At 36.3% G+C, this 13,821-nt stretch overlaps 6 protein-coding genes across 6 annotated transcripts; 1 reads left to right on the forward strand and 5 right to left on the reverse strand.

Moving 5' to 3' along the window:
• Window positions 1-181: 181 nt before the first annotated feature.
• On the reverse strand, window positions 182-2,237 carry RHIMIDRAFT_55852 (uncharacterized protein). The gene is made up of 7 exons (XM_023615408.1): window positions 1,804-2,237; window positions 1,638-1,719; window positions 1,275-1,584; window positions 1,011-1,218; window positions 911-954; window positions 683-857; window positions 182-627 (listed from the first exon to the last, which is right to left on the reverse strand). Exons 1-7 carry the CDS (start codon window positions 1,984-1,986, stop codon window positions 463-465), a joined length of 1,167 nt encoding a protein of 388 aa, XP_023469715.1. The 5' UTR covers window positions 1,987-2,237; the 3' UTR covers window positions 182-462.
• Window positions 2,117-3,270, reverse strand: RHIMIDRAFT_233610 (S-adenosyl-L-methionine-dependent methyltransferase; the record flags this gene model as incomplete). Its single annotated transcript, XM_023607995.1, has 5 exons — window positions 2,117-2,343; window positions 2,404-2,587; window positions 2,637-2,894; window positions 2,957-3,111; window positions 3,165-3,270. The coding sequence occupies 5 exons, from the start codon at window positions 3,268-3,270 to the stop codon at window positions 2,117-2,119; spliced, it is 930 nt and encodes a 309-aa protein (XP_023469716.1).
• Window positions 3,271-5,143: 1,873 nt separating this feature from the next.
• RHIMIDRAFT_264841 (uncharacterized protein) lies at window positions 5,144-7,459 on the forward strand. The gene is made up of 5 exons (XM_023611780.1): window positions 5,144-5,962; window positions 6,013-6,145; window positions 6,197-6,418; window positions 6,481-6,579; window positions 6,642-7,459. Exons 1-5 carry the CDS (start codon window positions 5,555-5,557, stop codon window positions 7,328-7,330), a joined length of 1,551 nt encoding a protein of 516 aa, XP_023469717.1. The 5' UTR covers window positions 5,144-5,554; the 3' UTR covers window positions 7,331-7,459.
• Window positions 7,460-7,906: 447 nt separating this feature from the next.
• On the reverse strand, window positions 7,907-9,162 carry RHIMIDRAFT_264842 (adenine nucleotide alpha hydrolases-like protein). Its single transcript, XM_023611781.1, has 6 exons — window positions 8,707-9,162; window positions 8,604-8,656; window positions 8,368-8,555; window positions 8,032-8,313; window positions 7,995-7,996; window positions 7,907-7,927 (listed from the first exon to the last, which is right to left on the reverse strand). Exons 1-4 carry the CDS (start codon window positions 8,852-8,854, stop codon window positions 8,244-8,246), a joined length of 459 nt encoding a protein of 152 aa, XP_023469718.1. The 5' UTR covers window positions 8,855-9,162; the 3' UTR covers window positions 7,907-7,927; window positions 7,995-7,996; window positions 8,032-8,243.
• A 2,015-nt stretch (window positions 9,163-11,177) lies between these two features.
• RHIMIDRAFT_264848 (uncharacterized protein) lies at window positions 11,178-12,462 on the reverse strand. Its single transcript, XM_023611782.1, has 4 exons — window positions 12,132-12,462; window positions 11,875-12,081; window positions 11,677-11,817; window positions 11,178-11,624 (listed from the first exon to the last, which is right to left on the reverse strand). Exons 1-4 carry the CDS (start codon window positions 12,429-12,431, stop codon window positions 11,532-11,534), a joined length of 741 nt encoding a protein of 246 aa, XP_023469719.1. The 5' UTR covers window positions 12,432-12,462; the 3' UTR covers window positions 11,178-11,531.
• On the reverse strand, window positions 12,449-13,599 carry RHIMIDRAFT_211115 (nicotinate-nucleotide diphosphorylase; the record flags this gene model as incomplete). Its single annotated transcript, XM_023607189.1, has 5 exons — window positions 12,449-12,582; window positions 12,644-13,018; window positions 13,074-13,150; window positions 13,206-13,352; window positions 13,400-13,599. The coding sequence occupies 5 exons, from the start codon at window positions 13,597-13,599 to the stop codon at window positions 12,500-12,502; spliced, it is 882 nt and encodes a 293-aa protein (XP_023469720.1). The 3' UTR covers window positions 12,449-12,499.
• Between the last annotated feature and the right edge of the window lie 222 nt (window positions 13,600-13,821).

A 13,821-nucleotide genomic window follows, 5' to 3' on the forward strand; every position in this document is an offset into this window, starting at 1 on the left:
CTTAAAACAAGAAACCCTTATATCTTTATTAATCTTGCAGTCAATACAAAAAAAGAAAGTGAAATATTGTCAAAAAAGTCAATGTAGCTTAGTTGCAGTTGTCTTATTTGAAGATCAACCGACATGTGATTAAAAACCATAGTTTTATGGTTCCTTGTTGTCCTTTAACCTTAAATTAAAGTCTAGACTCTTTTTTAAGCAAAGAGAAGAGTAGGTTTATATTCCATCACAACCGCTGAAGAGCAAATGTTTTTTTATTTCGTTTGGTTCAGATATGTATAAAGGATCTATTCGGATGAGACATTCTTCTTCAATCTGGTGCTTGCTGCAAAGAAACTCAACATACCAAATAGTAGTAATGATAATATTGATAGGTCATATTGCCTCTCTATGCCACTTTAAGTTAATTTAATGTATATGAATATCTTATTGATTTAGACAATTAGTGTTTTATGTATAGTATTAAAAATATCTTCCTTCAAGTAAGTATGATATTTCTGGTTTAAATTCCTCGGATGGTCCAAAGGCAGGGCTAGGTAAGCTATAGGGCTTTAACTCAAGCACACCTCTACCTCCTGGTATCAAGCGTTGTAAATCCTGTTTAGAAGGCACGGGTTCATATGATACCTACATCCAAATCCCATCAATTACTCTTATATATTAATAGTACCATTATACATACTGTATCATTGATCATTGTATATCTACTGATCAGTTCGTTGACTTCTTCTTCCTCATGACTCGCTCTCAATGCAATTGCAGATTTCTTCAAGTGCTTCTTAGATAGACTCATGTGCTGTAAAAGGCGCAAATCAGCTTTACACTCTTTAGCAAATCCAACAGCTTGACCCATTTTTCTAGAAAAAGCATATTTGAGTCCATATTTCCTTTTTAAAAGACTACTTTTTACTGGCTATCGTTAGCATGCATGGCCAAAAACTTTTTTGTCATTGCCTATGTTTATCTCAAATATTAGTACTAGTAGAGAGAATGGCTTTTTGTTTCCTTACTTTATAGAACAATATCCCATCGGCTAAATACTTTATCAGATCACTTGATACCTCGTCTTGAGCTCCCTTAATAGACGTGATCAATCCGTGTGCCATCTGGTACTGATCTGCTACTCCCATGTACAGCTTGGCTATCAGTGATTTCGATGTATTGTTTGAAGCAAGTGCCTTCTTGATGGCTATTGCCTGTGCATCAGCCAGCGCCATTCTAAACAAATCAATTAACTGTTATACTGTTATTTACTCCTTTTTTTTTTTTTTTACTTTGAAAGTGCCACAGCCAATTCGCGAACTGTTTCGATTGGCCTGTTTTCTGGAGCATTACTCCAGCTGGGTATTACCGTATTTGCTATAAAATGAAAGACACTAGCTGCTGTATTTAATGTATCAGCTGCTTTATTGTATAATGCTGGGTTGTTTTCCGCAAGCAAATAGTTGGTTTGTAAAGTACACGCATAAGCATAAGTCATCAGCACAAAAATAAGCTCATAGTGAATATCCTTGCATGACACACGAGGCGCATTACTTCCTGTATGGATAATATGATCGCTCAAGGTCGTTCGCCAAGAAGTTTCTAATAAAGCGTTTATGTTTGAATGTTTTAGAGTAGTGTATGTATATATATACCAATGTCTTTTTTTAATACTAGTTTTTCGGTCTCGATACAGTTTACAATACTAACCAGGTAGGGTAGATATTCTTCAATAGTCTATTGTTTAGTTTAGCTCTTCCATTCTATTTTGTGCTCTCTCTATCCCTATCATTTGGTTTACACATGACTATTTCTCTTTACATTCATCAAAAGTGAGTAATCTCGAGAAGACAGTGTCTCTTTCTTCATTTCTTTCAACACATTTCGAAGCTGTCCTCTTCTAGCTGTTGCATCTGATATCTCAAGCGAGTATGGCTCTACTGTCTGGAAAAAGTCTACAAAAGATAAAGAACCAGTGGTTGGAAGAGAGTATGGGTAACTCATGATTGACAAGAAGAAAGAACTGTTTATTTTTATTTTTGTTTATGTGTGCCAAGTGCTGTTCTTTTTATAATTACAAATGCCGACCTTTCTACAGGACTCTTCTTTATGTTTATGCATAGTAAAAAAGTATCTATGACAACTTGATTTTATTGGTATAGAGAAGCTTTGCAATATTACAAAATGTCTCTGTGGATACATCTTCTGGCCTTGCTTGAAAGTCGACTATAGTCTCTAATTGTTCAGTTATCTTTTGGAATTCAGGTACTTGTTTGCCAAGATGCTTTGTGATATGTCCGATTGTCTTTCTTCGTTTGGTAAAATAGTGTCGCACCAAATTCTCAAGAATAAGGTAAATCTCTAAAGGAGCACTTAGAACCAAGTCTCTTTTCCTTTTTTATCAAATGAATGTATTTTTACCTTGCATTTCAGTGTCTAGTGCAAAGAATGGCTTTGGAGAAAACTGTATAACTGAAGCATCTACTTTAGGCCTGGGAACAAAAACAGTAGATGGTACTTTATAAACCTCTTTTACATTATACAAACTTTGTGTCATGACTGATAGCCTACCGCGCTTTGATGTGGATGCATCTGCGATAATTCTCTAATGACAAATTAACGAGCGTCTCTATACATTCATTAGGTACACTTACATCGCCTACTTCTTTTTGAAACATGAGGGTCAACCAGACATCGTTGTTTATGCTAAACAGAGCTTCTTGACTTGCTCTCTGATGTAGCCATTGTAATAATAAAGGTGATGCGATATTAAAAGGCAAATTGCCAATAATATGTACAGGATGGTTATTGTCTTGTTGAAATGAGGTCTTTGATAATATATCTTTATGATCTACTGTTAATATATTTCCATTTATTACTTGAAATCTGTTATCTGATGCTTCTGATAATTGCTATATGATATCATAAGTTCCTCTCTTTTTTTGCTTTGCTTTTCTTTTTTACTTTAACATACATGCAATGTTGGTAAAAATCTGTTATCCTTTTCTACTGCCACAATGCATTTAGCTCCTGAATCTAATATGGATCTCGACAGTAATCCTGGACCAGGACCTACTTCAACAACAAGAGGTGTTTTTTCTGAAATGTATGTCGTTCTGATGATCTTGTCTATTAAATAGAGATCAAAACACAATCTTGTATAATCTTGCATTTTAACGCACCTGTTATATTTTTATCGAGTATAAAATTTTGACTAAGTTGAGATTTAGCAGAGAGACCATAGATCTTGATAAGTTCTCTAATCGAAGGTAATTTTGGAAGTGACATTATAAAAAAAAGGGTTTTCGAAGGGTGCCTTTTTTTTTTCTCGGGTTAAATCCCGAAAGAATTTAAAAGTCCTAAGCAAAAGCTCACTCTCTTGCATTAAAGAAGGAAGAGGCGATATTGACAAATTCGGTATCTGATTGATTGAGACTAGATTAAAACATAGGGAAATTTGATAAAATAAAAGATATGAGAGGTCTGACAAACCTATTGCTAATGCTGAAAGTGTATCTCTCATTATGGGAGCCTTTGCCCCAAGAAATGAAATGCCTAGAGTTTGTAGCTAACTGACCTAAGTAATTTGTTTTGTGTAGAATGGGAAGTTTTATTTAAGTACCGCCAGTTGGTATATACTTTGTAAAATAAATATGATAGATAGCTATCACTACAGTCATCATGATTTATGCTTATTTCTTCAATTGCCTGCCGAGCAGCACTTATATCAGACATTTGCCGAATCTAAAGGAAACGATAAGGAGTTCAATGGTCTTGTAAAGTATAATAATTTCTAGATACTTACCAATTGCCTGCGAGATTGTTCATGTTCAAAGTATGATATTTTTATTTCACAGCCTTTTACTCTCGCTTCCCATTAGCTTTATCTTTGTCACTCTTCATTTCTTTTTTCTTACAACCTCTAATCTTCTTGTATTCAATCCGTAAAATGTCTCTTTGCATTTTTCTTGCTCTTTTTTCGCTTAACTATTTGTTACTTCATGAATTTCTTATATGCTTTTCTCTTTTAGGAGCCAAGTGTATCCACTAGAGGATGCCAAAAAGATGATTCAAGAAAGGTTCACTGCACGCTTTTGATTATTTTCATTATCATATAATGATTGATATATTGAGCATATAATAAAATGTATATGTTGTAGTTTGCAAAAATATAATGTCACGAGTATATTGGAAAAGCATATATTGTAATAACCTTGACATGTCCTTATGTGGATGTAGTAATTCTTTTCTTCTGTTCTTTTGTGAGCTTTTATAATATGAGCTCAATAAGAGATCTATAACGGAAAAAATCATGCATTAGGATTTTTTATCTGTTGTACAAAATCCAGAACATAGAACTATTGTCTACGTTTATAGACAAAGACGTCTTTTTGTCATAAAGTACACAGTTTGATTTTCTCTCATAGTATTTCTTTTTTTTCTCTCTTTTACTTTTGATTATACATATGCCTATTGTCTATTCACCAAAGGAACCCAAAGATAATCACCCTTCTACCAATGCCATGATAACATGCGCAACAGCCATGGCAGATCATACTCAGCGTATGGGAAAGCTACTTCCTTATATTGCTTCTATGGTAAGTGCATTAAACTATTCACTACTTTTATTCATACTTTATGGTTTAGAAAAAGAGACGGATGAGTCAGCTATCACACGGAGACGATCAACATGCGCATATTCAGTCGAACAAGGGCTATTTTTACTCAAAAGGAAACAATCTTATTGAATAAAGTGGTGCACTAAAGCTCTCTTTGCTTCTTTGCATTACATTAAACAAATATTGGTCTTTATTCATTAGTGCCATAATGCTGCATATTTAAAAAGGAGGTTTTAAAAAATTGTATTGGCCATGTTCAAGAAAATTCATTCATAAAGGAAGAGTCTTGGCGGTCTACCATCAAGGATTCGGCTTACTATTTTTAGCTATGAATTGGAGATGAGTGAATCATGTGGGTGTATTCTTCTGGTGTCTAACCTATTCTACATTAACAACATATATTCTGAAAACATCCAAAGGTATTCAAAGAGTAAACGCTTATGCATACTCTTTTCTTTTCTTTTCCTTTTCTTTATTTGAATGCATGATGGTTGCTCTATAATAAATATATTCATCTTTGTAGTTCAATATTGTAGTGTTCTCATACAACAAATAAGATGAAGGAAAAAATGATTATTTAGGAAAGATGGTACAGATAAAAGCGATGAAAACTGACCATCACTTTCATAATCCTTGATCCTTCTTTTATAAAGCAGCGCATGGTCATTTTGGTACTTTTATTCTCCTAATGCACGCGCTAATGGCCACTGATACGGATGATGATAGCCACCATATCACCAAATCAGAGCAACCAAAGAATTACATAGAAAATGAAGTTTTCTCTGTGACATTATTATTTAGAAATGGTGCTCATAAGCAATCTATTCGTCCTTTTTATTACAGTAGTCTTTCAAAGTCCATGATGAATACAGCATCATAAAAGTTCATCCTTGACGGGACGTGGCGGGGCCAAAGTGACTTTTTTTTATTTTCCCGAAAAATGGTGCGCCGACATGACGTGCATGAATGCTACTTTTTCCTTTTTTTATTTCATGCCAACAGGTCCTTTAGATACCAATATTACCCAGACAATAACAAATATTGCTCGAGCAGCTACAGCAGGCCGCCGTCGGCATTCTACGAGTATACCTCCAACTACCTTACCTATACCTGATCCTCCTCAACACACTAATGTCAGACATCCAAACCGCGCTTCAGTCGATGTCTACGGTAATCTTGTGCCGGAGGACAGTAATGCCACTAGTAAACGGAATTCACAAGTCTTGGAAGAAGTAAAGAACACGTTACAAATTGAGTTTGAGGGTGGCACGCAGGTGATTGTCAGGCCCAATAGAGTGGTGAGGGGCAAGGTCACTCTTAATGCTGTGGAAAGAATCTATGCTACAAAGCTGGTGATAAGAGTAAGTGAATGCACAAGCCTATCAACAGCTAATCTTTATGGATTACCTAGTTTCGAGCTGAAGAAGTGGCTATGGTCAAAGTGAATGAAACAAGTATCGATGGAAAGTCGAGTGATAGGGCACATAAAGTGATTACAACTTACTTTAGGACAGAATATAGACTATGGGGCTCTGAAGCACCAGGTATATATCATTCTGTATCGTAAATGAACCATGATACTGAATCAGTCGTAGCTTATGGGCATGCTGGTTGGGATGAGATAGAGCCTGGAACGTACGAGTTTCCTTTTGCATTAAAGTTTCCCAATGTCAATTACCCACCTTCTACAGAAGAACCAAAAGGATTTCACATAAGATATATATGGACAGCGCAGTTGACCGGGGCGGGGCTTGAGTCTGGAATAAAGAGCAGCGAGTATTATACACCTTATAGGCCACTGTTGGTTTGCGTAAAAGGTAATAGTAATAATAATAGAAGTTAACAGCACCATATGTTGATCTTTTTTTTTGTGGACTAGATCATGAGTGCGTTTATAGAACAACCGTGTATACAAAGGAAAGAACAAAGCCAGTGGCTAGGATAGAGGCTAGACTACCCAAGCAGTGTTATGTTCCAGGTAACGACTGATTTTTCCAAATAGAAAAATAGAAAAAAGAGAAATTAATGCTCCAGATACAGATGATCCATTTGTAATGCATCTCAGGGTTGTGTTACTTCAAACAGATTCAAGAATAACTGATGTTACTTACAAATTTCGAAAAAAGCATGAGGGTAAAATGGTCCTTGTGAGCGGTACAGCCGTCTTGGACCATGTCCGGATTGTAGGAAGTGGTCGTTGCCTGATCAACGAGCCAGATTCTCAGATTGCTACTGATGTGGCATTTACTATACCTACTCGACTCGTTTCGCCTTCATTTACTACGACACATACACGAGTTCATTATGACCTCCAGTTTCTGTTGAATGTTAGTGAACACAGAGGACTATTCAAATCAACTCATGAGGTTGAGTTTGCTGTTCCTATTGTGATCGGCAATCTAAAGCATGAGCAACTCCTGCGCGTAAATGGGCTGACATCCATTGGGCATTACCGCAACAATAAAGAGCTGCCAATATTTTTTGACCCTAATCTAGAAGATCCTCCAGAACAGTTTGGTGTCACGAGTGATCCTATTCAACAAGAAACACAGCTAACATCAACACCGAGAGAAGATCCGCCCAATTACTTTAGTATACCAACCATACCCCCACAATTAGACTTGAGAAAGCAAAGAGAGGAAACAAGCGTTTACTTGACAAGTGCAGCTAAGGGAGTTGATCTACCAGAGGCAACTGTAATACCTAATTTATTTGACGAACATTGGTAAAAAAAAAAAGACCAATAGACGCATATTTATAAATAAAAAATGAAAGGAACGTCCTTTATTTGACAACATTATACACTTTTTTTTATAACCAAATGTCTTTTGATCAAGCTCATTCACAAAACGGTGAAGATGTGTCTCATACTTTATATGCTTCCTAGTACAAAACATTTAGACGAAGGACAAGGTGATAAAATACAAGTGGAAACTACTGATATGACAAGAGATATCAAGGAACGAGACGTTCAATCTGATATACAGTCTTTCCGGAAAGTAAATTCGCCTGTGATCGAAAATAAATGCATCCAATGGTGAGAACAAAATTCATATTGTACGAAATGTAAATTCGTCGTTACCAAGAATATTTTCGTAGTATCAACCTTGACATCCATGAAGATACTGTATTTCCAAATAATAATGCCTCATGGTCCTTACTCTGACTCGCTTGTCCCGCCCTCTTTGCTCTCTGGCGTGTATCTGGAACGCTCCCCAATAGTCTCTTCTGACGCTCTGGGTTCTCTCTGTCCTCCGTTCCTTTTTTTTTTTGTTTAAACTTCTCCTGGGTAGTTATCGCTACCCTCCCCAGAATGCGCCTTGGTGGTAAGTAAAACTAATATTAGGATATGTACTCTAATACTAACGTACTTTTTCTCTCTTTTTCTACATATACTCATTGTCTCCCTCTCTCTTTTGACATGATGTCGTTTTATAAAATTAACGTCAATAATTAATAAAAATACAGTATTCCTCCTAGTCAGAAACGAACGACCTTATCAGAGGAATAAAAGCTGTAAAATGAACATTCAAGGAATCACACTTTACGATACACCCGTTCCAAAACAAAAAAAGAGGTTGAAAGACACTATTTCCAAGTTCTTTTTAAAGATACTCTTTTTAAAGCAAAAATAATCCCTTCTTATCTGACAATCAAGACTGGACAGTTAACGTGTGTCTGTACATAGTTGCTAAAGCTCCCAGAAAAGAATCTAAACAGAAATAAAATTACATCTTTATATCCTCTTTCTTCTTCTTTTTCTTACCTCGTCCAACCAGATAGATTTCTACTTCCCAGAATTAAGCAGTCAACTTTTATTGTATTCAAGTAATCAGTCAAGACTGTTCGTGCACGAGTAGAATCTGTCTTAAATATATGGGTAATGACACGGTATCCTGATGCTTGCAAGTCTTGGACTATTTTATTCATAGCGTTCACCTTTTCTGCTGTTACCTAAAATGAATGAGCTTATTTATTATCATTTTTTTATATCTATCTAACCTCTTGCTCTATCTCTTTAAATGTATCTGAAGATGGTAACTCTATTGGATCTTCTATCCAGTGATTAACTGGTCAATCTTTTTCTTTCCTTTCTTTTATTTACCTTGATCAATAAACTCAGCATCCATGACAAGCACCATGATGGCATGAATTTCGTCGTCCGGTCTTAAAAAATTATCCTTTGACCACTGAATTGTCTTTTTAGATTCTTCCGATAAAGGATCAATAGCAAAAGCGATTTGACGTGCCATTATTATTATAAAGAAAAAGAAAAAAAGATGTACTTTTCAAAAATATCAGCACACTTTCATGACACCTTTAAAAGATCTAAAATGTCCGCTCAATCAGCCTATCGGAGGGTAACAAAAATGGCCCTTTTGGGTACAGTGGATAAAAAGACTGCAAGTTGAAGAATCATCTAGAATTATAGGGAGTTGATGAAGTTCATTCGAAGAGAGGTTGACCATTAAGACTCTTTTGAGTTATCGAAACGTAATAATACAGTAATCCAGTGATTTCAAACATTGTGAGCAGGTGATATTTTGTGCTCCCTGTCTAGCTTATCTTTAGTGTTTGCTTTTTAAAAGAAAGATACTTAAAACGTTTCAATCGCTTTTGTCAGCACTTTCTTCTTCAAGCTTCCGTTACTCAAACTTTTCTTTCTCATTATCTTCTTCGACTTTCGTCTGTTCTACTACCGTCTTCACCTTGCTCTTCATTTGAAGTCATATTCTTTTATTTTGGAGTAAACTATCAAGCACAACTCGATGAAACATCAAATACTTATCATAGCGAAAGCAGGCTGTTAAGAGCACAAAGAATATAAAATTCTTTGAAAAGATCGTCTAAAATTACTTCAGATACTAATACCGAAGAATCGATATAGAAAGAATTAGAAGTCAATTTGATCTGGAAAAAGTGCATGACTTTCCCAAGTAGAAAGCTGGTTCTACAAAAAGAAAACATCAAATTAGTATAAGCAGTGCTATAGGTAGCTTGAATGGAAATGGCTTGTATAAGCACGAAGAGATTTCTTTACAAGATCAAACAAAGCCTAGTCCTACACTATTCAAATTTGTCTTTGCTGATGAAATGGAAATCCCTTCTTCTGTTGTTGTTTTGAATTTGATGGAACAGACTCATGTACTAACAAAGAAGCAACTCGTTTGCAATTGAGCTTGGAAAGCTTTCAATTTAATCATCAAGTCACTCTTAAGGAATTAGATGAAGCTCTGTAGCATTGCCATCAAACTAAATTTTCTAGAGAACAAAATTTCTTCTTCTAGAGCACGAGGGAAAAATCTGTCCTCTTTCCCAAATTCGCTTGGTTTGAGTAAGGAGGTCGCTCAGATTAAAGATTATGCTTACGAGCAAGAGAGGAAGGCATTTATTTCTTGAATAGAAAGCTCACAACAAGCATCATCATAAAAAAAAGAGAGCAAGCCTAAACCGAGATAAACTGAGTCTGAGCATAATACAACTGGTAAAATGGAGAATCTAGATGCAACTGCCGCAACTATCGATAGAACTGACAGGAATGTTGAAGAGGTTGAAAAGGTAGTCCAACAATGGAAACCTATTCACAGTGAAATGAAGCAATATATAGAAAAGCGACATCGAAGCTTGGCAAGAAAAACAATGGCTACGTTATACAGCTAAAGCAACATGAAGTTTAAAAGAGTATACACACTATTTTTTATCTCTTAATTTTTGTATTTTCAAACGCAAAATACGGTAAACTGATTTAAGTCTGAAAAAAGCTTTTGGACGACTGTTAAGAATAAAGCCAAGCGTAGCCAGTTTGAAGGAACTGGTAATTTGGTTACAAGAATTACTGAAGCTTGCAGCCCTGTTCCTCCCACATACCTCCAAGCAATTGTTCAGCACTCTGTGGATATTTTCAAAAGGTGCTTAAATGGAGAACCAATTCAACAAAGTATCTAGACGAACTAAAAGAAAATATTTACCCGCCCTTTGAGTAAAATTAAAACCACACTTTGAGAAAATGGTTACCGCACTTCAAGAAAATAAAAACCGCCCATTGATTTTTGAACCCCCGACGATTGGAATTTTTTATTGGCCGCCCTTTGGTGTTGGAACGATTGTATACCCACAGACTCTCTTTTAGGAATCACTGTGTACAGTGATGAGCAGCTGTGTTAAGATTGTTTATGGCATTACCTATAAAGGAAAGGCGCGCGACTCATTTTGGTAATCAATGTCTGGGAGTATAAGAATGCCTATGCTTATGAAAAGCCCTCTGTATATCTGCACAGGGCCGTAGAATGATGCTGTGATGCCTACAGTATGCTATTACGTGTGTGCATCAGACTTATCGGCAGGAAAGGTTAGTCCTCTCGTTTCAACCTTAATTGGCACTCAGCTCAAAAAAGTAACCGAGATGTGCAAAAGGCTTGTGATGCATCTCAAGGGAGGATCGTATTACATAAACAAAGCAGTTGAAATGATCTTTTTACTTTCGAAATGCATGTTGCCATGACAACTACCCTCTAGTTTACGTCATGGGCTATCACCTTTTCTTTCTTTTAGTCTGGGTTTGAAGGCTGCCAATGCATTATCAAGTTAAAACACTCTTTTTGATCTGATAATCAAAATGAATTGTACAACTGTACAACAAACGCTAAAGCGCAGAAAAGAGAGAACTTGGTTATGTGAAATTTTTTATTTACACACCTTTTCTCTTCTTCTCGTTTCAACATGCCAGAATGGACTTATAAATTAGATAAAATGATAAAGCGTCTCTCAGGCTCAACGTCAAGAAATGGTGAAAAAGAAACACCAAGTGCCATCAAGTTATCCACAGTAAATGACTTTGGAGTTTACATACCACCATCACCAAGTTATTATCATGAAGAAGGTTATAACTCGGTTTTTTATCAGTCAGGACAAGATTATTTTCAAATAAAATCACAATAATCTTCTCTTTCTCTTTGCTGGCTTCTTCTCTTGAAGAAATGCTTCTAGTTCACGTCGACGTCTTTCCTCAATTTCTTTCCGACTCTACAAAAAAAAAAAGGTTAAGATAATTAAAGTTAACCACTGTGTGGCTTACCTGTACTTCCTCAGGTTCCTCTTTATCTTGTACAGCTATTTCCTCTTCCTTTATAACATCATGCGGTTGCTGCTGATCTTCATTTCCGAATCTATTTACCATTGAAAAGTATTCCAACGTATCCGGAGCAAGTTTTAAATTCTTTATTGTCCAACGTTGGGATTAGGTTTCCTGGCAGTACTATGATTTATTTGTTACCTTTTTAAAATCACAAGCCGGTATTCTTTCTTGAACACAGTGATTCACAATGGATAAGCTCGGTGTTGTAAACTCTCTGTAAATGACATCAGGCCCTGTCAACTTATCTGACCGGGCGGATATTTGGTCAACCAATTCGCACGAAAATACCCAAGAAAGCACATTTAGCTGTTTTTCGTCTTTAATTTCCCTGCAATGAATCTCTAGCTATATGGCATATCATGAGCTACCGTAGGAGTAAATACACTTGTCTTTACCACTTCTTTATTATCACTGTTCTTTACGACGCATGATTTCAATCGTTTTATTATCATATTCTTGAGGCGATGCAACAGTATGACTACTTCCTGTCTTTCTTCAATAACAATGTTATGGCTCTTTTTGGCACCCATTTGTATATGCTCAAACGTTCCCACTTCAAACCAGACAAGTCGCAGGTCACTCACAAGCATCAAGTAATAATCTTCTTTAAATAGATATTTGATACAGTATGTATGATCAATCAAGGTCCATGGCACATTGGCTAGCTGATCATAGTACGCCTTCTTTATAAGCATGTTTCGCAAAAGAAAAAAAAAAAAAGAAAAAAGAAAAAAAATCGACAATCTTATTGGATGATGACTCTTTAATGCTTTTTATCAATTTTGAGAGAAAAGTCAACATGAGGAACGCCTTGAGTGATTGTGCTCATGCTAAGGATATCAATATCTATATTAAAAATGTAAGCCAGGCCCAACACGTATATATAGACCACATATCGTTTCTTTACCTGGACAAAAGTATTGTGCACACGTCTCATAGGTGATACCACCGCTGCTTTCGATTAAAAAGTGTGTCTTGTTCTTTGCAGCCCAACGTTCCTTAATACTCTTGGATGCAATCTTTAGCCCTTCTGGGGTGAAGTTATCGAGCATGACAATATCAGCACCAGCTGCAATTGCTTCATCTGCTTCTTGTTCACTTTGACACTCGACTTCGATCTTTAATGCGAATCCACATACCTTACGAGCATTGTGAACAGCCTTTGTGATAGATCCTGAGCTCCAGATGTGATTGTCTTTAAGCATGACCATGGATGAAAGGTCCATACGATGGGTGTCTAATCCTCCTACGAGCACACCGTACTTTTCGACGAGTCTGAAGCCTAGTTAAAAAACGAGTTAACCTTATCGCCTTGACCCAAAGCTTCTTTATATTACCTGGTGTAGTCTTGCGAGTGGCAGCAATGGTGCCCTTGAATCCTAAGCTGTCTTGCAGTTCACGAACCTTGCGTGCTCTATTTAAAATGTTATTGACCTACTTTGGATACCCAATCAACACTTTATTCTTACCTAAGGGCAATACCACTGCATCGACAAAGGATATTTAATGCTGTACGCTCACCCAGCAGTATATTGCGCGCCTTACCATAAACCTTGGCAACAGCAAGTTTACTTTCAGGCTTCACATATTCACCTTCTTGCATGAGCCACTCTACTCTATTAAAGTATTTGTATACATTTCAATCTTTTTAATCCATCATTACCTGCAATCAAGCTGTCTAAACACTTCATCAAAAAAGGGAACACCGGCAATAACACCCTCTGCTTTCATATAAAGAACAGCTACTTGATCATCTTCTCCTACAACATAACCACCATAATCAAAGGAAGGAACATCTTCTTCGAGATATTGACTAATTAATGTCTTGTAGTTGGTAGCAAGCAAGTGTGAAAAGTGGGCCATTGTTATTTTTTTTTTAAAAAAAAAAAGTATAAAAAAGAAGATGATGTGGGGTAATCATCCTAGTCACTTTGCTATTTTTTTGGATCGGAGTTCGGGCTGGGATCTCTCACTCTCTCACTCGCTCTTTCTCTAGTGGTTATGTAGATGAAGTTGAGGCCAGTTGATGCTTATGTAAGAATCTTATGGAATCTCGTTTCTTTTCATATTCTCTTATATTTTAAA

The sequence above is a fragment of the Rhizopus microsporus genome (assembly GCF_002708625.1).
Source record: "Rhizopus microsporus ATCC 52813 unplaced genomic scaffold scaffold_2, whole genome shotgun sequence".
Classification (NCBI taxonomy): Eukaryota; Fungi; Mucoromycota; class Mucoromycetes; order Mucorales; family Rhizopodaceae; genus Rhizopus; species Rhizopus microsporus.

Bases quoted from the DNA above. Each gene is read 5' to 3' on its own strand.
- RHIMIDRAFT_55852 (XM_023615408.1), bottom strand. From the start codon at position 1,986: ATGAGTTACCCATACTCTCTTCCAACCACTGGTTCTTTATCTTTTGTA. The intron at 955-1,010 runs GTAAGGAAACAA...AGATAAACATAG, and splicing joins ATGGGATATTGTTCTATAAA to GCAATGACAAAAAAGTTTTT. The intron at 628-682 runs GTATGTATAATG...ATTTGGATGTAG, and splicing joins ATACAATGATCAATGATACA to GTATCATATGAACCCGTGCC.
- RHIMIDRAFT_264841 (XM_023611780.1), top strand. From the start codon at position 5,555: ATGACGTGCATGAATGCTACTTTTTCCTTTTTTTATTTCATGCCAACA. The intron at 6,146-6,196 runs GTATATATCATT...AATCAGTCGTAG, and splicing joins ATGGGGCTCTGAAGCACCAG to CTTATGGGCATGCTGGTTGG. The intron at 6,580-6,641 runs GTAACGACTGAT...CTCCAGATACAG, and splicing joins CAAGCAGTGTTATGTTCCAG to ATGATCCATTTGTAATGCAT.
- RHIMIDRAFT_264842 (XM_023611781.1), bottom strand. From the start codon at position 8,854: ATGGCACGTCAAATCGCTTTTGCTATTGATCCTTTATCGGAAGAATCT. The intron at 8,657-8,706 runs GTAAATAAAAGA...ATCACTGGATAG, and splicing joins TGCTGAGTTTATTGATCAAG to AAGATCCAATAGAGTTACCA. The intron at 8,556-8,603 runs GTTAGATAGATA...CATTCATTTTAG, and splicing joins TTAAAGAGATAGAGCAAGAG to GTAACAGCAGAAAAGGTGAA.
- RHIMIDRAFT_264848 (XM_023611782.1), bottom strand. From the start codon at position 12,431: ATGCTTATAAAGAAGGCGTACTATGATCAGCTAGCCAATGTGCCATGG. The intron at 12,082-12,131 runs GTAAAGACAAGT...TATGCCATATAG, and splicing joins ACAGTGATAATAAAGAAGTG to CTAGAGATTCATTGCAGGGA. The intron at 11,625-11,676 runs GTAAGCCACACA...TTTTTTTTGTAG, and splicing joins AGGAACCTGAGGAAGTACAG to AGTCGGAAAGAAATTGAGGA.